General features: G+C 46.4%; 1 protein-coding gene across 1 annotated transcript in view; it reads left to right on the top strand.

The window, feature by feature from the left end:
* The window catches only part of SVIL (supervillin), a 92096-nt gene extending 68791 nt beyond the window's left edge, over positions 1 to 23305 (top strand). The window contains exons 20-33 of the mRNA XM_044915513.1: positions 567 to 714; positions 828 to 973; positions 2287 to 2462; positions 4504 to 4648; positions 4991 to 5267; positions 10057 to 10208; positions 12533 to 12638; positions 13253 to 13460; positions 15089 to 15222; positions 17179 to 17334; positions 18953 to 19096; positions 20120 to 20244; positions 22093 to 22248; positions 22347 to 23305. Coding sequence (XP_044771448.1) covers positions 567 to 714; positions 828 to 973; positions 2287 to 2462; positions 4504 to 4648; positions 4991 to 5267; positions 10057 to 10208; positions 12533 to 12638; positions 13253 to 13460; positions 15089 to 15222; positions 17179 to 17334; positions 18953 to 19096; positions 20120 to 20244; positions 22093 to 22248; positions 22347 to 22433 — 2160 coding nt within the window. The 3' untranslated portion in view covers positions 22434 to 23305. The remainder of the gene's footprint in view (positions 1 to 566; positions 715 to 827; positions 974 to 2286; positions 2463 to 4503; positions 4649 to 4990; positions 5268 to 10056; positions 10209 to 12532; positions 12639 to 13252; positions 13461 to 15088; positions 15223 to 17178; positions 17335 to 18952; positions 19097 to 20119; positions 20245 to 22092; positions 22249 to 22346) is intronic.
* The last annotated feature ends 2452 nt before the right edge of the window (positions 23306 to 25757 follow it).

Below are 25757 nucleotides of genomic sequence, written 5' to 3'. Positions count from 1 at the left end.
GAAAGTTCTACCAGTTGCTAGATCTTTACAAGGCTTCTCAGACGCCAAATGTTTGATTCAAGTGAGGAGGGAGAGGCAGTATTTCTTTTGCTGAATGTCTCTCAAACAAGCATTCATTAGGTGCGTGCGTGCGTGGGATGTTTTAGAAGGATTATGACCTATCTCGTCAGTTTTTAAGTCCTATTCTCACCCCTGTGTGAAAAAGGAACTGGCACATCACTTCAAAGCCATTTATCCCAGGTACCCATGAAATGCTGCTACAGGCTTATTGAATGAGAATCTCATGGGCAGAAGCCCAGAGAATGGGTATTTCTCCAAAACTTCACAAGTGATCTATTGAATTTGAAAATAAAGAGCTGTTGCTGTAGAGAATTGCACCCGTGGTCCTTGAGTTCCATTCTCCTGACCTTGCTGAAAATACCCAAGAACTAGGGCCTGCAGCCCCTGTGGTCACATGGTCTCCCTTGCAGACCTGCCATTTTTCCCCTCCGACTTCAGTATGTGCCACTCTGCCTCACCACAGGCTTGTCTGCCTAGCTAATTGTGCTCTTCCTCCCTTTCTCCAGGCCTCAGAACTCGCAAGTTTAATTCAGACAAAGAGGGAACTTGGTTGTAGAGCTACTTATGTCCAAACTCTTGAAGAAGGAATTAATACACACACTCATGCGGCCAAAGACTTCTGGAAGCTTCTGGGCGGCCAAAACAGCTACCAGTGTAAGAGTTATTTCAGAGAATCGTGAGACTTTTCTTATTCCCTACTTCATTCTTCTAAACCGGCCACCTTTCAGGGTAAGATGTCATACTGTCTTGTTGTTCTCATCCCAAAGCTGCTGGAGACCCAAAAGAAGACGAACTTTACGAAGCTGCCATAATTGAAACAAACTGCATTTATCGTCTGGTGGATGACAAACTTGTCCCTGATGATGAGTACTGGGGGAAGACTCCCAAGTGCTCCCTTCTGCAGTCAAAAGAGGTACAGTGTGTGGGGGCCACCCTCGCCAAGAGAGCACTTTGCACGGGGCTGCCCAATAAAATCGGTCTGAAGTGCCCGAGAAATGCTGGCCAGTGGTCCTGCCTGGTCTTGAACAGTGACCTATTTTTAAAGTATATTTACTTGTGAATTCAAACCATCACTCCATCTTAAATACAAGGATAGAATTCAGAATATTGCTCAGAGGAGGCATGTGTCAGGCTTTTCTGTTTTAGGCAAAATGTAATTTTTTCTTTTTTTTTGTATTTTTGTTGTATTTTTTTTCTTTTCATATCTGTATGAGGTGATGGATGTCAACTAAATTGTAGTAATCATTTTGTAATATATATATATAAATCAAGTCATTATGCCTTATACCTTAAACTTATGCTGTGCTATGTGTCAAGTATATGTCAGTATAACCAGAGAATAAAATGTAAATAGTCCTTAGCCCTATCTCTTGATTTTTCTATAAACATTAAATAAAGTTTTTTCAGTCCTTAAGTTGCAGGAATAATAGATGCATGTTTATATAATTTGGGTTTGCCAAATTTGCTTTTTTCTCTCACACCGGTAAATGATTACTAAATACATACATTGTCATTACCATTCTGTATTTTATACGTGTTGCGAAAAAGTGGAAAAGAACAAACGAACCTTAAATTTCATTGGATAGAGGAGTATTAGAAAGAATGCGATCCAAAGCAAGGTGGATTGTATGACATGCGTGGGCAATTAAATGGAAAAACGAAATCACAGAAAAGAAATAATCAGGAGTAATTTTAAAGAGAAGGTGCAATTGAGCCTAGTTGGGAGTTGAGTAGGATTTGGATTGCTGGACATGAAGGAAGAAATTAGTCTAAGAGGAAAGAGTCGAATAAACCACAGGCATGGAAATAAGAAATAGCATTACATTCATGTATCCACTCAGCAAACCCATAGTAAAGTCCTGTAAATGCAAGTATGGTATGGTCTGTGCCCTGGAGGGTGCTGGAACTGTACGGAGGGGCGACCACCTCCCTGCTCCTCGGGGCCTGGCATTTAAGAAGTGGCCTCTGTACATGCTCAGTGAATGAAAGAACAAAGGAGGGAGACAGGGAGAAAGAAAGGAAAGGAGGCAGGTAGGAAGACACAGTTAAACAACTCGCCACGGAGTTTGCGAGTTCAGGACAAGAGGGAAATGAGGGCCACAGGGCAGAGGCTAGCGTGGCAGGGCCTCGCCAGCGGTCACACCCATCCCACTCGATCAGTACACGCCCTCATTCAACCGGAGCCGGACCTTGACGTTGACCTGTTCTTCTCTGCCGTCTTCCCAGGTACTGGTGTTTGACTTTGGTAGTGAAGTGTACGTGTGGCATGGAAAAGAAGTCACATTGGCACAACGGAAAATAGCTTTTCAGCTGGCAAAGCACTTATGGAACGGAACCTTTGACTACGAGAACTGTGACATCAACCCGTTGGATCCGGGAGAATGCAATCCGCTTATTCCCAGGTATTCCCGTCATGTGCCGATGGTGTGGAAGAGCGCGTGCAGGTTCCCTCAGCGGACCCGAGTCCCCACCACGCTCCCCTACTGTCACTCCTCGTAGGGTTTCCTTTTCATCACTGACTGCAGGCAGTAGCCTGAATGTTCACAGAAAGAACACTCCCTTAGCTTTTGCCTAACTGATGCGGGACTATGGATGCTGTCATCTTCTGGATGCTGTGTTCAGTCTCCTTCCTTGAGGTGAACAAATTGTTCCCACCTGCGGCATTCCAGGTGCTGTCCTGGCAGATGAGTAGCAATTGTTGAAACAAATTACATGCTGATCTGAGAAGCTTCCCAGGACCTGGAATTCCGCCATTGATCTGAAGGTGCAAAAGCAACATATTTCCTTCTAATTTCACACCTTCGCAGTATAGCTCTTGAATTCCAGGATTTGCCATTTATTTGGCAGTAGGTGATGTCTGTGCCTTTCGGGGGGCAGGGAGTGAGAGGGAGGATACTGTATTGAAATAATGATTGTAATTTTAGTATTTCCTACTGGGAGTAGATGAGTGAGCGCCTAACCCATTGGTTCTCACCATGTCGCAGATCAGAATTACCTGAGAAGCTTTAAAAAAAAAATGCACATACCAGGCCCAGCCCCAGCGCCAGCCCCAGCAATGTAGTCTCGATTCGTGTGGGGTGGGGCTTATGTGTTGGGGGTCTTAAGAGCCTCCTCAGGGCTCCTCCTAAGGGGCAGCCAAGATTAAGCACTGAGCCTTTCCTACCAGATGAGGGGCTGAAGCACTGAGGTGTCCAGACTTAGCCCAGTTCAAACATGGAAGTCGGCCTGAAGGAAGACGTTCGCCAGCTCACCCCACAACCCACTGCCTCTCATGCTTGCTTGGCTCCCACCGTAAAAGATCATTGTCTAAAGCTGAAAGCAAGTCTCCTCCGATAGGCATCCTAGAGAGTCTGCAGAGTAAAATTTATATAAAAAATGGTCATTCAGACATTTGCCGTGAAAGACCCCAGCCTTGCAAGGGAGTCCTGAATTCCCCAGAGTGGCTGGTACTTGGTTCCCAGAGTCCTGGGAGAGTACGAGGTGGAAGTGTTTGTATACTGTACTTCACCCCGGCAGTCTCCCCAGGAACAGGCAGCCCCCTTGATGTGCCCTAGCTGTGACGTCAGAACCGTAGTCCTGACGAAACAGGAAGTGATGGAGCACAGAACACAGCAGGGCCCAGTGAGCGCTGTTCAGCATCCCAGGCTCCATTCACAACCAAAGATTGATTTGGAAGGATGAGCAATACCCTCATGAACCTTTCTTCAGCCACCATTTCCTCGACTCTGCCTGTTTCTGAGTTACCAGTGTTAGGAACAGTTTCAAGTTCTGAGATTCTGAGGCGGGACCAGGCCTTTAGGTTGGGCTGTGCCACTTACCTTTCTGTGCCTTTGTGCTCCCCCACCCCCAGCCCACCTTCATGTCTGGTGGCCTGGAAAATAAATATGCAGATATTCTCTTTATGATCTATGGAAGTATGCTCATTTTAGTAACAGGAGAATTTCATCTGTTCCTGGACACTGGAGAGCTTTGTTGTAACGGGACTTAATAGAGAATTCAGGATGAGCTCTGCCTCCCTCCCATCTACCCATTAAAGTGACAGACACGTGGTGAGCACCTGCAGGGGACTCTGAGTGCATGGAGCAGGCAAGGACGATGTACATGTGGCTCCTGCCTTCTCCTAGCTCCCGGTCTAGTATACCACCCCCAGAGGATCCCAGATACAAGAATTTGCTAGAAAGAAAGAAAAGTCCAGTCCAGATGGGATTCACATCCCATTCAGGCACATCAACTCCATGCACACAAAGCCTTGCTAGGCATCAGGCTGAAATACTAAAATACCACTCATCCAACAACACGAACCACTCATTCTCTATACCACTAATGTATTCTGAGTTGTTTTCAGTAGCCACGGGTGTCTGTTTTCGATTCCTTTCCTTTGTTTTCGCATGGCTTAATCTCGGTTCTTTTCCTGTCTCCTCCCCCACCCACTCACCCTTTCAGAAAAGGACAGGGGCGACCTGATTGGGCAATATTCGGGAGACTTACAGAACACAATGAGACTATTTTGTTCAAAGAGAAATTTCTCGATTGGACTGAGCTGAAGAGACCTAATGACAAGAGCGCCAGCGAACTTGCCCAGCAAAAGGTATTTTTGGGAATCAAGTCTTAAACCTCAGGCCTTGGTTGAGGTCCCGACAACAGAGGCCTTGAAGCTTAAAAGCCTTCCCGGGGTTTACTGGGAGACGCAAACGGGTTTCCAGTTATATTCTACCTTCCCGAGGTGAAGTAGGCCTGCCTGTGCCTCCGGGTTTACAGGCGACGCATTCGCTGTCATGGGGGGCTATTCAGGCCTCCGTAGTCTTTCCCCGAAATGCAGTGAAATGCCGGGACAGAGCTGGAAAGCCTGACTTTCTGAAACAGCAGTGAGTATGACAAGAAATGGCTGTAGGAACAGGCCCCTGAACCAACACTCTACGTTCCCTCGTAGGATGATCCTAGGGCCGAAGCCAAGCCGTACGATGTGGCGCGGATGGTGGTGGTGCCCCAGGTGACAACAGGCACCGTGCTGGACGGGGTGAACGTGGGTCGCGGCTACGGCCTGGTGGAAGGGGACGACAGGAGGCAGTTTGAGGTTGCCAGTGTCTCGGTGGATGTCTGGCACATCCTCGAATTTGACTACAGCAGGCTCCCCAAACAGAGCATCGGGCAGTTCCACGAGGGAGACGCCTATGTAGTCAAGTGGAAGTACATGGTGAGCACCGCAGGTCAGTGAGCACTTCCGTTTTCTTCACGCAGACGCGGGCCAGGGAGGGAGCACTTCTTAGAGCCCCTTCCCCGTGCGCGCTGCCTTACCGTCAGCCGTTGGGGACAGCGCGCCAATCTGGTCCTTCGCTTTGAGAACCACTTAGTCAACCTTAAAGATGGATCCTGATGAGCTAGCATTGCTAACGAATGTCATGTTTCCTTAGAGAAGTTAAGGTTTCTCTGCTCCCCCCACTCCCTCCCCCGCCCCGTCCCCAGAGGTTCTCTGGGAAAGTGATGATTTGCCTCCAAATGATATTTGCCATGTGGCTGTCTACTGCTTAAATGAAAGTCTTTTTTTTTTTTTTTTTAAAGATTTTATTTATTTATTTGAGACAGAAAGAAAGAGAGAGAGAGAGCACATGAGAGGGGGGAGGGTCAGAGGGAGAAGCGGGCTCCCTGCCGAGCAGGGAGCCCGATGCGGGACTCGATCCAGGGACTCCAGGATCATGACCTGAGCCGAAGGCAGTCGCTTAACCAACTGAGCCACCCAGGCGCCCTAAATGAAAGTCTTAAGTGAAGCCTATCTGGATGACTTAGAACTGCAACCAAATGGTGTGGTAACGCACAAAAGATTTATGAAAAATAAAAGAAGCTGTTTCCTCTGAGGCTGGGAGCATTAACACGCTCTGTGGATCGGGTAGAATAAATACATAGTCAAACTGCTCGTGGTTCCTGTCGGTGAAATACTCAAGCAAAACACTCAGTTGTGTGCTTTGCACGAGAGGTAGTGAGGGAGGAGAGCCAGTGGACTTTGGAGGGAGAACCCCTTTTCCCTGCCCAGAAGTAGCCAGTTCTCGGCAGCGTCCCTCAGCCCCGCCATTTAGGAGTTTGTCGCAACCTTGGGATTTCGAGATTCAGCCCCTGGGAGTTTATTCACCTCTCAGACAGCCTCTTTGCTGACCAGCTGTGGCTGCCCCGGGGCCCCAGGCAGTGGAGGCTGTGGTCTGCTGATGAGACGCCTGCAGACTCAAAACCAGTTGATTTCTTTCCTAATTGATCAAAAGTAAGTCTGTTGGGCGCCTGGGTGGCTCAGTCGGTTGGGCGGCTGCCTTCGGCTCAGGTCATGATCCTGGAGTCCCGGGATCGAGCCCCGCATCTGGCTCCCTGCTCTGCGGGAGGCCTGCTTCTCCCTCTCCCACTCCCCGTTTGTGTTCCCTCTCTCGCTGTGTCTTTCTCTGTCAAATAAATAAAATCTTAAAAAAAAAAAAAAAAAAGTATGTTAATCACCTGGCGGCATTTACTGAGCACCTAATCTGTCTTCTGGGCATAAGACACTTATTTTAGGGAGTAGGTAAATCCATCCGGCCCTGCCTTCAGGAAGCATATAGCATAAATGCCAATAAGGCAGGTGTGGGTGAAGCAGCGACGTCATGCCGCAGGAGGACAGCTGGGTTCCCCAAGGCGGGCTCTGCTGGCGGCCAGTGGATCGGAGGCTGCACCCAGGGCTGTTGGGGGGTGGCCCCGGCCTGGAGGCCCACCCGGCCCACGGCCCACGAGGCACAGCACTGGGGGCTTTGCTGCACACTGTCCTTGAGTGCCTCCCCGAGGCGCCCCGGGATGTACCGTGTCGTTCTACTGATTTCTCAGTAGCCCCCACCCAAAGTCACACGGGGAGTAGAGAGCAGATTAGGACACTGAAAGCCCCCTTCCCATTCATAAGGAGGCCCTAGGACTTGGAGGAGAGGCCACAGGCCCTGGGGCCATACAGCCTGCATCTTCTCTCAGGCCCTACATACCAGCTTTGCAAGGTGGATAAAGTGAATTAGCCTGTCTGAGCTTCGGTGTTCTCACCTAGAAAACAGAGATGATACCCAGCTCACAGATTATTATAATCTTTTTTTTTTAATTTTATTTTATTACGTTATGTTAGTCACCACACATTACATCATTGGTCTTTGATGTGGTGATCCACGATCCATTGTTTTTGTATAACACCCAGTGCTCCATGCAGTACGTGCCCTCCTTAATACCCATCACCAGGCTAACCCATCCTCCCACCCCCCTCCCCTCTAGAACCCTCAGTTTGTTTTTCAGAGTCCATCGTCTCTCATGTTTACAATTATGATCTAATACGTATAATGTTTAGCATGTGCCTGACACAGAAATAATCGTCACTGATGTCCTAAGCAACACAAGCAAAATCACTGTGAATCACATGAATCCAAGATTTCTGAGGCCTTCAGAGACTATTCTCTTGGAGGCCCCTAAGAAATAATGATTTCGCCCAGGCAAATACTTTCTGTAAACACAATGCACATCTCACAGCCAGCTCCAGCGGCTTCTTTATGAGCTAAGTTACAACGCTGAAGAAGTCCAGCTGCAGAGCATTAAGTTAGAGCAGGGAGCATTCAGATCTCCAGACGGTCCCTCTGGGAGCAGAGAAGCATAGCCCAGTGGCATGAACAGTGGCCCCTTGGCCACTGTGGTCCAGCCCCTCATCACTCGTACCCCTCAAGGGCCACACCTGCAAACAGGACTGAACTCGGAGCTCGGGAAGCTCTTCCGGGACAGGGTCAGCAGAAACCATTGGCTGTAGAGACAGGACAGTCATCCTCCTGGCAGACACCAGGCAGCCTGCACAGGTGCACAGAGAAACTCCTTGGGGAGTGAACCGTGCACTCCAGGGAAGGGAGATGGAAGGCCTTGGCAGGTTGGATCCTGCCCCAGTAACAGAGCCAGGCAGCTCTGGAGCATGATACATGCTCGAGCTGCCGTGAGTCGGTGAGCAGTAAATGGGATTCTGCTGCAAGACCACCTGACCAGGAGCAGTTCTTTACGTTCTTCGTGTCTTCTGTTACTCTAAACACAGCTACTGGTCACAAACTGACTCCGGAAAGTATTTTGAGGCACGAGACATCAACACTTTAAATTAGCCATCTGATCAAGTCTATAAAGGTTACAGTCCGCCATGTCTTACTGATGAAAGCTGAATCTTTACTTTGCTAAAATTAAAAATAAATGGAATAAGAATTAAGTTGTGTGTAGGATTAAATTTGGGTATACTGACGAAAATTCCAAGGAAAAATACTGAAAAAACTATTATGAAATATTTTAAGAAAATATTTCTATTTTAGATGTAGATACTGAAGTCCACATGAGGATGGTAGGTGGTAAAACATTGGTTATTATTGAAACCTGAATATATACTTACACAATGTATTTAAATGCTAACAAATTTCAAGCTATGTATCAACTTCTGTGACCTGTTTTAAGCATATCTCTCCCCAGCTGACAGGACTAATTTTCACTACTTTGAAGAGTGGGATTTGCTAATCAAAGGCAAACTTTTGTTCCTATCTAAAGTAGCAGAAATTTCAAAGGAGTGGCTTCCAAACTAATTGTGAATATGCCTGACCTATTCATTGATGGTTTGTTTCTCTTTCATCTCATCCACTTAAAAATACAGGAACTTGACCAGTTAAGGTCCACAAAAGACGGCACTGAAGGTTGTGCTTAGGCAAAGTGCTGTAAGAAGTATTATAATCGTTTATGGAAACTGTTTATAGAGTGCTTTGCTAAAGGGCCAAAAAAATCAAATAAATATGGCCCTGGCCTCCTAAGAACTTAAAATAAATGAGCTTTCTTCTTACCTTCAAACCTCAAGACAGCTGTGATGTTGTAAATGGGATTGGAGCTGAAAAAAACTGAGTTCATATAGAACCAGAGAATCCAGTTATCATCTTTAATTTTCAATAAGTGGGGGGGGGGCTGGGGTTTAGAACCGCCTGTTTTCTCCCCTTGTTGACCACCACTTTCTGGGACCACCCAGGCAGGCATCTGAGGTAACAGCTTAGTCTCCTGACCTCATTCATTCCAGAAGGGTCTGCCTGCAGGTCCTGTCCTCTTGTCATTGGTCACCTCCTCAGAGAGGCCTTCCCTCAACAGGGAATCCCATCGGTACTCACCCTGCCCCAGGTCACGTCCCCCCGTCTGTCTTCCTCAGAGCACTTGGGACTATCTGAGACTGTCTTGCTCATCTGTTGGTTGAATGAGAGCAGGGGAGCAGTCCGTCTGGCTTATCCTGATATCGGGAAGAGTCCCCGGCACACTGTAGGTGCTCGGGGACTATCTGCTGAATGAATGAATGAATGAGCAGAGGCTGGAGTGCGGTATATACCCTAAAAGTAGCGAGGCGAGGTCTAAAATACGGCCTTTTAAAGATGGCCCCTTGACCAGTGAACTTTCCGCGCCTGCTCTTCAGTGAGATCTGTGTCCTGGGTGCTGCTAAGGTTGACCGAGTCCCTCCAACCTGGCTGCCTGGGGACAGATAGGATTGAAATCCCAGATTCGTTTATGAAAGTGATATGTCAGCAATAGATCTCTTCCATTTCTGACAGAATTTGGAAACTTCAGAGTGGTGTTTTGTTTTGTTTTATTAGAATCGTTTTCACAGACTAAACTTTTCCCTTTGTGCTTAAAGCTGGCCCAGCTGTTGTTCTCAATATCTTTTCTCTACCAGCTGATCTTTTGCCCAAAAAAATGGCGTGATACGGAAAATGCATTTGTGTCTTTGGGAATCCTGCTCCGGCAGCCACCGTTTTTCTCTGTCACATACTTGGAGAGATCTGCCGCCTTCCTGTAGGATGACAGATGTTTTTCTCAGGGTATCAAGAAGGCGAGATCATTTTTTCTCCAATTTGGAGGCTCAGGATCAGTTAACGGGAAGAAAGATGGTTTTTCTCCTCAGCCCCAGGCCCAAAAGCTATTTCTTCTGATTACTCCGCCCTTGTGGGTTCTTTGTGTTTGCAGTGGGAAGTCGACAAAAGGGAGAGCACTCGGTACGGGTGGCTGGCAAAGAGAAGTGTGTCTACTTCTTCTGGCAAGGCCGGCAGTCCACCGTGAGCGAGAAGGGCACGTCGGCTCTGATGACGGTGGAGCTGGATGAGGAGAGGGGTGCCCAGGTAAGTCCTGGGAAGTGGCTGCCCCAGGGGAGGAGAGACTTGGCCTTCCTGCAGAGCCCCCGGGGTTGGGGCCGGGTCCCCTGAAGAGCCAGTCCAGTGAACAAAGACCGCATCATGCAAGTGACGCTTAGTCCTGGCTGGCTTCCCCAGATTCCAGGCTGGGCCTCCACTCCCACCTCCCCACCGCCTGGCCGGGAGTCATGTGCTCTTAAAGGAGATGTTGCATCTGCAAATAGTAAATCCACAAATCAAGTACAAAGTGCCAGTGAGTGGTTTGGTTTTTTTTCTTTTTTTTAAGTTTCCACTTGACTAATACTCAAGGAATGGTAAATAAAACAAAGAGATGCTATTTTCCACTTCTAAAACTGCTGGAGGTTTTATAAAGAATGGGTCTGAGGCTGGTGAGGATTTCTAGCAGGATGCTTCCATTGGGAAGGATAGCTTGAAACAGCCATCCTGAAAAGCAGTTTGGCTCAAGAACCTTAAAAATCCTCATAAACTCTGATCACTTTTTCCACTTACACAAATCTGTCCTAGGGAAATATCAGAGATTAACATAAAAATTAGGATTCCCATCATCTGCATCCCTCACAGCAGCCTGAGTGCTTTTTTTCTGGATCCTGTCAGATCATGTCATTCCCTTGTTCTCCAGCACACTTGGACCGCAGTCCCAGCGTTTTCCTGGTGGTGCGCCTCCACCTTCGTGGCAGGCCACTGCACCCCCCAGCCCTCTGTCTTGCACCATGGCCGGAGCTAGTCTAGGCTTCTTTGCCACTGCTCAGACCTCTTTCCCTCTACCCCAGGGCCTTTGCACAATTTCCCATTCCCACAAGTTCCTCTGTATCCACAGTAACTTTCAACCTCAAGATTCAGATAGCTATTCAAATGTCACCTATTTTATCCAAATCCCTTCCTATTCTCTGTCCTGTTACTCTGTTTTATAGCACTTACCATTCTTACCACTACTTAAAACTACATAATCAAGTTGTCATTTTGTTTACACTTTGAATACGTTGTGTTTACTTATTTATTTAATGTCTTATTTATTTAATGCAAGCATGAAAGAGACAGTGCGTGCTGGTCTTCCCCACCACTGTAACCGCAGGGCCTGTTTAATGCCAGTGCCAAAGCTTTGTAAACAGTACTTTTGGATGTTCGGATTATCTTTGCCTCGGGTCCCACCCTTTAGTAATTAAGAGTTGACTGTGGGGTTTTGGGGAGAACATGATGCCATGTGCAAATATCTTCAGGACCTCGGATGAGTAGTTAACAATAGCACCAGGGAAGAGAACAGGTGAATTTTCTCCAGAATAGATCAGCACTCACTTTTAGCCTTCTAAGAGCTGCTCCTCTTCCCTAAAAAATATATATTTCCTACTGTAGACCATATAATAATTGTAAATAATTGTTAGAGACCACTGCATTTTAATTTTTTCTTAATTGTGGGTCATTTCAACTGCCTTTTTAATTTTTGTAAAGGCCATGTTTTAATCATGCCTTCAAAATCCGCCTTAGAATTTTGAGTCTTAACCTCTCTAGTTTGAGCATTGCATTTTTTTTTTTTTTTTTTTTTGTCAAGCCAACAGATGTAAGAACACTCCAGACCTATAAAACACTGCCACAAAATGGCACTTAATTATGCAGAACGGGCCCTGAGCTTGGTTAACACTTGGTGGGAAATGCTTCCTACCTTTTGGTGTGCCTGGAGTGCCGGACTCAGTCAACAGTTTCCTTGTTAAAGGAAAATGTCTAGCCGGAGTGAGAGTGAGTGGAGTCAACCCACACAGTTTATGAGCAGCTACCACCTGCTGGAACACAGTGGTTCACAGGCGAGGGCGAGGCCGTGGTCGGCAGGCCCACGGCGCTGTGAGTGGACTCTGGGCATGGTTGCAAAAGAGACTGTTCTTTCCCCCAGAATTACTAAGTGACCAGCCATTCTCCTTGCCGAGAGGCAGACTTTGTTGAAAATGTGTTTAAATCAGTCATGTTACATCTATACCATGGAATACCATTGAAATGTCAAAATTCATGTTTCAAGAGCCTTTGGTGACCGAAATACATCACGTGAAGAAAATCAGTATAAAGTAACATAAAACAGCAATCCTATTTTTGCCTGGGAAAGACATATACCTGAAAAATACTTGGAAAGGAAAGCTAGGCCCTGGAATTTTTATGGTGGTTATCTTGAGATAATAGTATTATCACTGGCTTTTGTGTGCACTTCTTGATATTTTCCAGATTTTTTTTTACCATAGACATGTATTATTTTGAAGACTCTGGAAACCCAGTACATGTTACTTATTTGAATGTGTTTACGTTGAAAGGTCCAGGTTCTGCAGGGAAAGGAGCCCCCCTGCTTTCTGCAGTGTTTCCAGGGGGGCATGGTGGTGCACTCCGGGAGACGGGAAGAGGAAGAAGAAAATGCGCAAAGTAAGTCACTTTACTATTGGAATTTGGTTTTTTCCCCTCTCCTGGAAGATATTTTTATACACAAGAGGGGTTAAAGTAAATCTCCTTTTATATAGGTGTGTCTTTACCCCTGAAAGCCTCCTAACGTTTGCCTTACAAATCAGCTGTATGGGGAGCTCATAGCTCCCCACCCCAACCCCAGTCCTGTGGAGTTTACTTCAGGATAGGACTTTGCATGCAGGAGGCTGACAGATGACTCCACCTTAAACTGAATCCTCTCAGTGACTCAGTCTCTTCTTAAGAGGGAAACAATTCAGTGGGTTGTCCATTATAAATTATGAGATTTTGGGGGGCCAGCATCCCCCCAAAAAAAAAGTGCTTAGCGTCAGAGCCTCTTAAAATATGCCTGTTACAGGATTTACCTGGGTATTTATAAATTTGTAAAAATGGTCTTTCTACATCATGAACCTGCTTCTAACTTCAAAAGGATGTGCTTTCTGGGCCTGCAGTAAGCTAGCTGCTGCCCGCCCCAGGCTGGGCCGGGCTGGGTGGTGGTGCTGGCTGGTGACTGCCGATGGAGGGCAGCTCTGGGGGCAGCACCGGGCCTAACTCTGTGCCGCTGGTGCCCCCTGCAGGCGAGTGGAGGCTGTACTGTGTGCGAGGAGAAGTGCCCGTGGAAGGAAATTTGCTGGAAGTGGCCTGTCACTGTAGTAGCCTGAGGTCCAGGACTTCCATGGTTGTCCTCAACGTAAATAAAGCCCTCATTTACTTGTGGCATGGATGCAAAGCCCAAGCCCACACGAAGGAGGTTGGAAGGACTGCAGCAAATAAAATCAAAGAACAGTGAGTGTTGTGCGTGGGCGCCTCTCCAGAAGGGGCTTCCCTGTGGGACACAGGCTAAGGTGGGAAGGATACCCAGTAGAAGCCCATAGAAACCCTGGTGTACTTAAAGTGACTTCAGCAGGGGGTAGTTATGAACCTCGTCAGCCGCCTCTCACGTTCCAAGCGGGTGTGACACACATCTCCCGTAAAACTGCTGATGTGAGGGCTTCCCCCACTTTCTGAGGATTTACCTGCCTCCATAAAAGGTGGAGTGAGGAGCAGGGGAAATGACCCCAACAAGTGCTTTAGTTTCTTTGTAGGTACAGTTCATCTTTTGAACAAAAAGCCTGGAGTCCTTAGTCATTTAAAGAGAGCAAATTTCAAATATCTTTCAGGGGTCAGAGTTTTAGTTCTGCCAGAGCCGTGGAAAGTTAGAAAGCATTGAGCTGAAGAAGAGCTGGGGAGACCACCAACCAACCGTATCCGACTAGGAGATGCCCCCTTTTCAGAGGACGACCGTGTTTCTGCATTCTCCAAGGCAGCCACCTGCCAGGGAGTGGTCGGCCTGCCTGGGCCAGTTCTGGGGCGCAGCACAGCAGGGGCTGGGGTTGGTTCCTGTCCCAGGCAGGCCCCCACACTCGGGCAGCTCCCCACGGAAGCACCCAGTGCCAGGGCAGTACTCAAGGGCCACAGGGGGAGAGGGAAAACTGAAGCAGGAAGAGAAAGCCTGCAAGGGAGTGGGTTGTCCTGCGCAGTCACCATCTAGAAGGGGCTGCAGCCCACGCCCAGCAGGCCCTGTAGACAGCCAGCCAGAGCCCAGCGTCACCCCGGCTTTCGGGGGACGCCTAGTGCTTCCTCAGGCTGAGACCCCCGAAGGACGGTGGTAACATCTGAACAGTAAAAGTGAAAAGTTTCCAGGGCCACAATATGCCACCGAAGTATCATTTGGTCCAATCCGTCCTCTGGGCCCCAGGGCAGTGTGGTGGGGACAGAGTTCCCTCGGGACCGTTTGCATAGCCAGCGCTAAGGAGAGCACGCAGGCCAGGGCCCTTGCCATGGGCAGCCAGCTGGGAAGCCAAGCGTCTCCTCTCCAGACCCTGTTCTGTGCGCTAGGGAGCGGGGAGGAGTGATAACTGACCTTCACTGAGCTAGTCGAAGGCATCCCTGGTCCATCAGCTTTTCCCCTTGGACCACTGAGAAAAAACAATGAACTCATTCACTCATTCACTCAGCAGGTATGATTGAGCACGTACTTGGTGCCAAGCCCAGATTTAGGGACCAGGGACTTGGCTAGTGAACAAACCCAAGTCTCCGTCCCCGTGAAGCTTATGTTCTAGCAGGAGAGGACAAGGAATAGTAAGTATGTATGTTATATATAAAAATGTATATCACTTTCATTACATTTTATATGTAATCGTACATTCTTCTCTAAGGGCCAAGCCAGTCCCTCTCATTGCCCCGCCCCCCCCCCCACACACACACACACTCATAAACCACAGAGCACGTTTTCATTCATTAGTGAGAACTGTTTTAGTTAGAAAGTAGAAGAGAGATGGTGAACCGGTCCGTAGATTTAGTCTTGAATAATTTTGTACTGCCAACACGTCCAGGGCTTATTAAAAAAAACCTACTGGATTTTCTCCGTGCAGATGTCCCCTGGAAGCAGGACTGCATAGTAGCAGCAAAGTGACAATACACGAGTGTGACGAAGGATCCGAGCCCCTGGGCTTCTGGGACGCTTTAGGAAGGAGAGATAGGAAAGCCTACGACTGCATGCTTCAAGGTAATAGAACATTCCGTAGCCTTCCATCACTAATTTAGTCGATGCATATTTATTGAGCCTGTATTGTGTACAACACCCAATGAATCAGACTGAGGCTAGGTCCTCACAGGCCTACAACCCAATAAGGATGCTAAATAATATGCAAGACGGGTATAATGCCAAATAAAACTTTAGTGTGTCATAAAAGAGGTACAAATGAAGGAGGCTGAGAGTTAAAAAGAAAAAAGATGAGTTCCACCAGGAAAATCATGCGTGGCCCCACAGAAGACAGGGCATTTAAACAGAGCCTTGAAGGTAAGCGTGACTTGAAGAGAGGGAAGACGAAAATTCCAGGAAACCAGATGAGCAGTGACACACTGTGATCCTATGGAACAGGATGCTTTCGGTTTAGACAGCTTCCTGGGTGCAGGGACACAATGGAGTTCAGATTAGAGAATAAGTCAGTTTTGTATTTAAATACACAAAATACAGATCAACTTCAATACAGATGAACATAAGGAGAGCTAACAAGTATTAAGCAGTTCAGGATGAGCCAGGCACCACCTAAGCACCTGATACACATCAACCCAGCACTCACAACCTGATGCCACCAGGTTTCTACCAATGAGGAAACTGAGGCACGGGGAAGTTCATCAACCTGCCCAGGGTTGAACCACAGTGAGATGTACTCAGAACCACCACTCCATTATACCACCTCTCAATTTTCATGAACTTTGATTTTTATTTATTTTTTTGAGAGCGCCTTTGCACGCACACACGCAACAGGGGTTAGGAGGGGGGAGGGGCAGAGGGAGAGGGAGAGAGAATCTTAAGCAGGGGCTCCATCTCATGATCCTGAGATCATAACCTGAGCTGAAATCAAGAGTTGGATACTTATATGGCTGAGCCACCCAGGCGCCCCTATATGGTTTTTCTTAATAATGCATGTTGATGATGGAAAATGTTTGAAAGCAGAGAGCAGTTGAAAAAGAAACTAAGTCCCTTATAATCATCTCTCTCAAAGGTAACTAGAATTAACATTTCTCTATGTGATCCATACATACCTATATTTAAGAAAATTTTGGATTGCAGTATACAGTTTTGTAACCTGATTTTTCCCTTTATTATGAACAGTGTCTCAAGTTGTTCATATTTAGACTTTTGCGGCTGCAGGGTATTCCATGAAGATGCTATATGCCATTTTCTACTTAACCTGTCTTTTTTAGTTTAATTTTAGTTTAGAGAGCTGTTTCCAATTTTTCCTCATTATACAATAGAATTGTGGATAAATTTAAAATAAGTATCTGCATTTATTTCTAGTTAAAGTCCTACATACAGAACTGCTATGGTAAAGGTAGAAAAGATTTAGAGTACATATCAACAAGGGTGCCCCAGGACATTGGCACCAAGTTTCATTCTCACCAGCAATATACATACGAGAGTGTACATTTTCAGCACAGAGACTCGGTAGGTTACCTTTTCCTCTCGGCCAAAATTAGTGGGGCAAACTGATATCTAAGCATTGTTCTAACTTAATGTTTTAAATTGGAAGTACTGTTAAACACTGTATGTATTTTTTTTTTTTTTAGTCATTTGTATTTCTACTTTGGTGAATGTTTTATTTTTGCCTTTTACACATTTTCATTGAGATATTTATCTTTATTATATTTCTTTATATACTAAAGATATTAACAAGTTTCCATATTTTTCATTGTGTCACTTGCCTTTTCACTTTGGGGTTTTTTTGCAATGAAATTTTTCATTTTTATACTGTCAACACATAAATTCATTCTCCTTTCATTACTTATTTTATAATTATGATTAAAAAGGCCTTCCCCACCTCCAAGTTCAGATAAATCTTACCTATCTTCACACTCATTTTTGGATTATTTTATGTTTTACCTTAATTCTCTAATCTATCTGGGATGTACTTTGGTGCCTATTTTGTCTTCAGCTTTGTTCTCTTTTCTTTCAAAGATCCTGGAAATTTTAACTTCACACCCCGCCTGTTCATCCTCAGCAGTTCCTCCGGTGATTTCTCAGCCACGGAATTCATGTACCCCGCCCGAGACCCCTCTGTGGTCAATTCCATGCCCTTCCTGCAGGAAGATCTTTATAGTGCACCACAGCCAGGTACGGCCGGCGGAAGGGGGCGTCGGGCCGAGCCGCAGAAGATACACCTTCCAAAGAGCCTTTTTATTTGACGTTCATATTTAGTAAACAGTTTTTATTTGCCAAGTACACTGGCAAGTAACTTTCTTATGTTACCTAATTTCATCCTCACACCTACTCCAAAAGGAAGGGGACATCAACCATATGTTACAGTCTAAGAAACTGAGGCCCAGTTACTTAACTCACCCAAATATGTCAGTTAAGTTGAGCACAATTATGTCAGGCCTGGAATCTCTGCTGTTCTCCCAGCCTCCCCTCAGTCTTGTTGCTTCATGGTCCACAGTTGGCTGCCCCTGCTCCTGCCATCATGTTTTCCTTCAAGACAGGAAGAAGAGGTAGGGACAGGGACGGCCATGTCTCTCCCTTTCATCAGATAAAGCAAAAGCTTTCCCAGAAGCCCCCGCTGACTTCTGATTACATCCCATTGGCCAGAGCTCTGTCACATGACCACCCTCTGCTGCAAGGGAGCCTGGGAAAGCAAGTGGCCAGGGAGCAAGGGGGTGGGAGCATCTGCTGAGTCAGCCAAAGAATGGTGTCTGCTGAGCCAAGGCCGGAGGGCAGGGCTGAGGCTCCCACCCATGTCTTCTGATCCCAAGGTCAGGGCTATTTCCACTCGACCTCCACCTCAAGACAGAACCTCTGTGCTCTTGTTCCGGTTGGGACAGTCAGACACCAGAGACTGGGCTGCATGGACCCTCCTGCCCTCCTGCAGTCGAGTCTGAGCCCTTGTGCCTTCTCCCCTCAGCCAGGAATCTCGCAGGACCCTGGCCGCCTAGGTCCCCACCTTAAAAGCTCATCTGGTGCCCTTGCCACTCTGGGAAGTATTAGCAACTTTCTTAAGAGTGGCTGCTGCCCGCCCCCCCCTTCCTGCTATCGCCCAGGATAGGTTCTTATCAACCTCCATTGGGCTTTCCAGGTGTGGTGTGCACAGCATCCCTGAAATGCGTGTTAGGAAAGGACTCAGGGCAGGAGGACCTAGTAAGTGTGAGAGCCCCTTAGCCACATGGAGTAAGAGTCAGGGTGACCGTTGGATGAGAAGAAAAGGGGAGGAAGCGGTGGAACACATCTACTTCTTAAAGCTTGTTTTTCTCGCAAAGAACCCTGAACTGAGTCGCCTACGAAGCAGTCCCACATGGGGCATGAACATCAGTGACCTGTAGGGCAAGGGAGATGCACTCTCCAGTGTTTAATCTGCTCTTGGGAGATACACGGTGCTCACAAGCCCTTGAGTGGCACATGCACTATCCCTCCACCCAGCTCGCTGCAGTTCCCAGAAGGGCCACCAGCAGGCCTGCGCTGAGGAGGGGCCGGGGGAGACAGGAGGTGGGGAGAGGGAAGGGAAGAGGCCGGCGTCGCAGATACCACCCCTCTCTGCCCAGAGACTTTTTCTGATTGAATGTTCAGAGGGATGAGGCATCATGGACACCCTCCCCTGGCCCCTGCCAAGGGGATTCTGCCCCCCCCCCCCCCCCGCAACAAAGGCAACAGGCCGGGAAGGCCTCCTGTAGGTTTGGGGAAGAGTGAGCTGGTAGCATCCACGGAGGACCCCTGATCGTCTGGTCTGTCCTTGCCCTCACAGCTCTTTTCCTTGTTGACAATCACCATGAGGTGTACCTCTGGCAAGGCTGGTGGCCCATCGAGAACAAGATCACCGGTTCAGCCCGCATTCGCTGGGCCTCCGACCGGAAGAGCGCCATGGAGACCGTGCTCCAGTATTGCAAAGGTGAGGGCCACGGCCACAAGCTTCGCCCACCGGGTGGGGTCGCAGAGCGGCCTTCCTCTTCCTGCGTGGGCCAGCCAGCCTTGATAAAGCCTGCCAGACAGTGACGAAGCCAAGCTTTTCCCCCCCCCTTTAATTTTTTAAGGCTTCTTAATTTTGAGATTAGTGTGTTCTTGGCTATCAGCATGAATGAGAATTCATTTTTCTCTTTTATATAACTGGGCCACCTAAGTCTCTACCCTCAAGGTCAAAGACTATATTGTGGAATACCCTGGACTGATGAAAACCCTTTTGCACTGGGAATGAGTCATGCTGGGGACACGCGGGCCTCCACCCACACGTAGTGCCACACTGTCTGAGAGTGGGAAACTCCCCCACACGGCCTGGAGAGCCGATGGCAACCTTTTTATTATTCATTATTATTTTTAGCGTTATATATATTAAAAAAATATCTGTAGTGAACTCATGGCTTTTTACTATACTGTCAACCTAAGATTTATAGTATTCTTTATAAAGTGAAAATGCCATTAATTTATCTTAATTTTTACGGTTTCATGGATTAGTTTCACTGAGTTTGTATAGTCGATTTTCTCTTGAAAAGCTCATCAGTGATAAGTAACAAATTTCCACCAAATGTTTAAGTTAGAGTGGCTTATAAAATGCTGTCATTAGCTGTTTAACTGACACTGAACCTAATGCTGCATTAGGAAGGCAAAGGTATTCTCCACACGTGAGCACAAGAGAAAATGTCCTACCCCGAAGCCACGGAGAGAGGCTTTCTCCCATTTAGAGTTCTAGAAGCATTTTGTCAGACTCAGGTCAATTACATGCAGTTTTATGCATTGTTATATCATAAAATTGACATTTTGTATAAACATCATCCATGTGTTGTTATGAACTACTCAAAACTTGCATTTTAACCATAAGGGATCCAAACAAGAAAAGATTTCAAGGGAAATCAGAGAAAGCCCAGTTCCTCAGACCCAACCCCTGGGTGTACTGACATTGCCTTCTGTGTACCTACAGGAAAAAATATCAAGAGGCCTCCCCCCAAGTCTTACCTTATCCACGCTGGTCTGGAGCCCCTGACTTTCACCAACATGTTCCCCAGCTGGGAGCACAGAGAGGACATCGCTGAAATCACAGAAATGGTGAGCGCACTTTCTCTCCCTGTGAAGATAGCTCCCCGCCTTTCAGATTGTGCGTTGACTTTCCCTTGGGGAGAGGCATCCAATTGCATTTTCAAAGTGAGAAAACGTTTTTTTCTTTTACAACATGTTAACAAGTCTACGTAGAATTAGCTCAGCAATAGAAGAAATCATTTGAGCTCTTTTGGTTAATTTTCTACACCTGGTGCTCAAGTTAAAAGAACTTAAAAGCAAAGGTGAACTTAATTACTCTGAAGAATATACATAAATAAAAGCTGTCATCTCTTCCTTCTGTTAGCTAAAAATCTATTGCTTCTCAAGGGCCATGTAAGGCACAACAAAATCCTCTTGTTTCAGACATTAACCTTGTGTTAGAGGAGACACAGAATAAACCTGTGATGGATTAACCTGCTCAGATTACTGGGTGAATGAATGTGTCCCTCCTGATAAGCAGTGTTAATAGCTCATTAATAGTTTTTTATGAGACCAGCTGGTGTCAGCACAGGAAGCATTTGTCATAACCTTTATTTACTAAAACATACTATTAACCAGAACGTTATAATTACCAACCACATAAAAAAAAAAAAAGCTTAGTACAGCTATGTCAAATTTCTTAAGTTACGAGTTTTTGACATTGCTAGCAGTAGCAATTCCAAGGGGTTTTTTTTTGTTTTGTTTTGTTTTGTTGTTCCAGGGGAGAGGACGTAGGTATTTTACGGGAGGTCTGAACAGGTGTAAAGAAAAAGAGTTCACCACTGCTTAACAATGGATGTTCAGTGCACTGCTGAGCCTCACCTCTCTCTGGAACCAGGTGGACTCGGTCCACACGGGGAGGAGCCCGCCAGTCATAGCAGAGGGCTCCGTTTACCATAGACGTGCAATCCACACTAGGCACGGTGTGGACCATCACCGCCTCCTGCAGTCTGAGCTGGAGGCTGTAACTGCCCTGGTGCCCTGCTTCCGCTGTAGGTCCCGGGGTGGCAGTGGGCTTGGAGCATCGTGTGCAGGGACTTCGGGCTTCCTACACCAGCCTGTAGTAGCAACACAATCGCCAGGTGCTTGCTGGGCGCCAGGCACGGCTCCAAGCGCTTGGCGTGTATTTTCTCCTTTATTTTCACAGTAGTCTCTTAAGATGCGTCTTCATGTTATCCGTGTTTTTCTAGGGAAGGAGCGGAGGCACAGAGACCTGCCGTAGCTTGTCCCGGGTCTCGGGTGCAGGCTTGCTCCAGAACCCACTCCGTGAGCGCTAGTCTGTACCACCACTGATGAATTTGGCAACACCGTTAGTTGTTCATTCCTGCCACTCAAAAGGAGGGCAGCCAATCTGGGATTCCGGGTTTAACAGAGGAAGATCATTTATCTGGAATAACCTGTTCAGATTAAATGCACAGTGGTTTTTTAAAAAAAATCTAGATTCAACAGCATCTTCTAGACGCATTTTCTTACCTTTCTCTATTCCAGATTAAGAAATGGGGCTGATAGGAAAGGATGTGATTTCTCTTAAGGTTATTTTTAAATACTTTTAAACAAATTCCATTATTTGAACGCTTCCAGTGTTTAGAGTTCAAATTTAATAATCGTATGCCATAATTCACTCATGTGATGGTCCCTAAACATTTTTCTGAGGCAGCCCCAAGCCAGGATTTATTTGGTGGGGTGGGAAGACATGTAAAAGTTAGAACTGTGAGGCTTTGGGCAATTCCTTTCCATTTCAGAGCCTGCTTCTGCCTGAGCGAGCCTCTCCAGCTGGGGCGCAGAGTCGACAGTAGGGCTGTGTTTGCGCCCGTGCGCGGTAAAGCATTTGTGCAGATGCAGGGCATGAAGTTCTCTCTGCTCCCTCCTCTTCTCTAGGATACGGAAGTTTCCAACCAGATCACCCTTGTGGAAGATGTCTTAGCCAAGCTCTGTAAAACCATTTACCCACTGGCTGATCTGCTAGCCAGGCCACTGCCCGAGGGAGTTGATCCTCTGAAGCTTGAGCTTTATCTCACTGATGAAGACTTTGAGGTAAGCACGTCTTCATGTGTGATAGCGTTTAAGCAACACGCTTGGCTGGGATGGGGGTCCTTGTACTCACCCGCTGGGCGTTTCTCCCGATTTTGCAGTTTGCACTAGACATGACGAGGGACGAATACAATGCACTGCCCGCCTGGAAGCAGGTGAACCTGAAGAAAGCAAAAGGTCTGTTCTGAGCGGGAGAGATGCTGGAGGAACCTCTGTCGTCACTTTCAATACCATTGGACCAGGGAAATGGGTATTTTTTTTTTTTGGACTGGTATTTAAAAAAAAAAAAAAGATTTTTTTAATCAGTTTTCCAAAACCTAAAGTTATTAGCTCTACTGCTTGTCCCAGATTTGTGTATTTTGTAAATGTTTAAGCGGACCCTTTGGAAACTCTCTTTTCACGATTCAGCAGGTAATGTCAATAAAGGCGTCCCTACGTGCACGTGTGCGGCAACTCCCGCACTGCCCACCTTTTTTGGAAGCAATTCTCTTTATAAAGTGTTATTTTGATAGTTTGTGGGTTCTAAAATATATATATTTATATAAACACCGTATAAGTCAAATATGTATTTAACAAAGCAATATGTATTCATTCACTCTTAAGATTGTTTTTCTTTTGGTGTCAAAATAATATTGAACGGTAGATGGAATTGCTTCTGTGAAATTAGCTCTGGCACCCCTGCGTATCTTCACACACGTTCAGAAACGTCTCCTTCAGCATTAAGTCTGACTTGTTCTGAGTGCTGCTTCCGGTGCTAAAACGAACAAATGGATTTGTACTTCCTGACATGGGCTCTGAAGAATCTGTGCGCATCCACCTTTCTACCTTAATATCTCCCCGAAATGTATAGTGCCTTGTTTTTATGTACAGTTTATATACAGAAAAGTTTGCTCTGCATTTTTTTTTGATGGTTTGGAACATTATCTCCAATTTTACTCTAAAATAGTAGAAATTTTTAAAAAATCTCAAGTTTCTAATACCTGTTGTAAACACAAAACATGTCATTTTGCGACACAGGACTCCAAAATAAAAGCTTCGAGAATAAACACAATAATTAATTGTTTCACATTGGATCCCAAGCATGTTCCTTTCCGAAAAATGTGGGTATTTTTGTAAATGTTAACCTAATATCAGTATTTTGCCATTTAATATTAACTGCTATAACTTTTATTTTAGTTTAGGGCAAGATTTTATAATAGGGTCATATAACTGAACAGACTTTGGACCCATAACATTCGTTCTGAGTACTATACTGAAGACGTGTTTTTGCAAATCATCACTCAACAGAAGCTTTTTACCCTAAAACTATTTCTGCATTTCACATTTAGGATCTCAGTGTCTTTTTAAGAACATTGAATATATAAGCATTTAGAAAATCTAAAAATGAGAAAACTCCTCATAGGCTCCTATATTCATAAAATCCCACATCCGGAGTTTTGAATTCCATAGACCTGCTGTTGAGTTGTCACTGCATCTGTCCCACCCACCCACCCCCGTTTTGGTCTCAGTTTAACACATCAGATAAGAGCACATTGGCTTTAGACATTATCACTTAATGTTGCTTGTGTGCCCCAAGCCTGGGCCTGCACCTGTCAGCGGCCTGTCAGCCACTCCTGGGCTCACCGCTCTGCGACTCTGGGATATTGGGCAGTCACTGAACTTTACCACCTCAATTGCCTCAGTTTGAAAGAAAAGGAGTCAATACTAGCTATCCTGCCCACATCCTAGGATTGATTCTCGGTGAGGATCAGGCAGAAGCTCTTTGGATATTGTCAAGTGCTGATATCTGCTGGTGTTGATGTTACCGTTACAGTAGCTGAAATAGGAACGTATTGGTGTTGAAGTAAAGCAGTGCAGTCCCACACCTCGGAATTACAGATTAAACCAGAACGAGTAGAACCTGCCAAAGAAATAAATGTAGAGGGGAAAGGTGACAGGGGCATTCAGAGTACGTGCCCATAGGCAGAATGCAGAGGAACGGAGGGGCTCAGAGCCCGTAGGGCAACCAGGGGAGTGTCCAAAGGATGGAGGCGGGGCAGCCGACAGTTCAAAGTCACCCAGATCCCTGCCTACACATACAGGAGCTTGGGTTGCTGGAAGAGCTTCCGTGGACAGCTTGCTGAGGCAGCAGATAAAATCGGTGTCATCAGAGTGTAGATAAGGTGCCGGCAGTCGGCTTCCTGCCTCTTCTCTGTAAAGCGGGTGCCCATGTCCTATATCTACCGACTTCCTGTTTGCCTCTTGTCCTCCGGGTCATTTCCTGCATCTCTTTCCTGCTTACAGACCTGGATCCTCTCTTCCTTGGTTTTTCTGATGCTTTTCCCTTCCCAGCTGCAACTTTTGAACTCTGCACACGGGGGAAAGGACCCAGCCTAAAACCTAGAATTGCTGAGTCTGAGCCACTCAGCCAGTTAGTTTGCGCCAGTGTTGCAGGCCTTTCTCCACAGCCGCTGCAAAAGCAAACCACCCTGGGGAAACGGGCATTACACCCAGCAGAGTCACGTAGCTGCCTTAATTTGCTGCTTTTGAACCACAGGACTTCAGAAGAGAGGAAGGCCGTTTGGGTTGGGATTGAAGTCAGAGCTGCCGTGGGACTCATGGCATGCCACACGCGTTCGGAGGCAATGAGGGGCCTGTGTGAATACCATCAGTTTCCAGAGCAGCGAAGCCATTGTCCCTGCTCCTCTTGGGCCGTGCACAGGTCAGGGTCAGGGAAATCTGGCTCAGGGACCCACGTCTTTCCCTCCTTATTTTAAAACTTTGGCCCCACTTACAGAGCTCCCATTTTGCTAAAAGAAGACGCATTCCAGAAACAGCTTGAAAATCCACATCCATATTGGTCTCTACTTTTGTCATTTTCCTTTTTTTCTGATTATAAAAGTAACACTTTATCCACACGGGGACTCGCACACGAATGTTCATAGCAGCATTATTCATAATAGCACAAACCCGCAAACAACCCACTTGTCTACTGACTAGAAATGGATAAGCAAAATGCAGTGCATCCGTACAATGGAACACTCTCCAACAATGTGGAGAACAAACTGCTGATACACACTATCACGTGGGTAAACCTCCAAAACATTATCACGCCAAAGAAGCCGGTACAAAAGGCCACCTGTATATGAAATTTCGGAAAATCCATTCAGAAAGGAGATCTCTGATGGCTGGGGATGGAGATGAGAGTGAAGGGTGCCTTCACTCAGGGAACTTTTGGGGGTGATGGAAATTGTTCTCAAACTGGACTGTGGCGATGGTCACACAACTCTATAAAAGTCCTAAGACTTTTCGTATACCTTACATAGGCGGGTTTTATGCCATATATAGCTCGAGAAAGCTGTTTTAAAAAATACTAACACTGGATTTATGTGAAAAATGCCAACATAATAATATGATACAAATAACAGGAAGCAAACATAATACATAATTTCAGAATTGAAAATCATGATGTTCCCACTGCTAAATAATTACTCATGCCACTTGTTAAGGCAGTAAGACAGATTATTTGGGAC

The sequence above is a fragment of the Neomonachus schauinslandi genome, chromosome 5 (genome assembly GCF_002201575.2).
Source record: "Neomonachus schauinslandi chromosome 5, ASM220157v2, whole genome shotgun sequence".
Classification (NCBI taxonomy): domain Eukaryota; kingdom Metazoa; phylum Chordata; class Mammalia; order Carnivora; family Phocidae; genus Neomonachus; species Neomonachus schauinslandi.
Note: the sequence above shows the minus strand (reverse complement) of the source record. Positions and strands in the feature narration are given on the sequence as shown.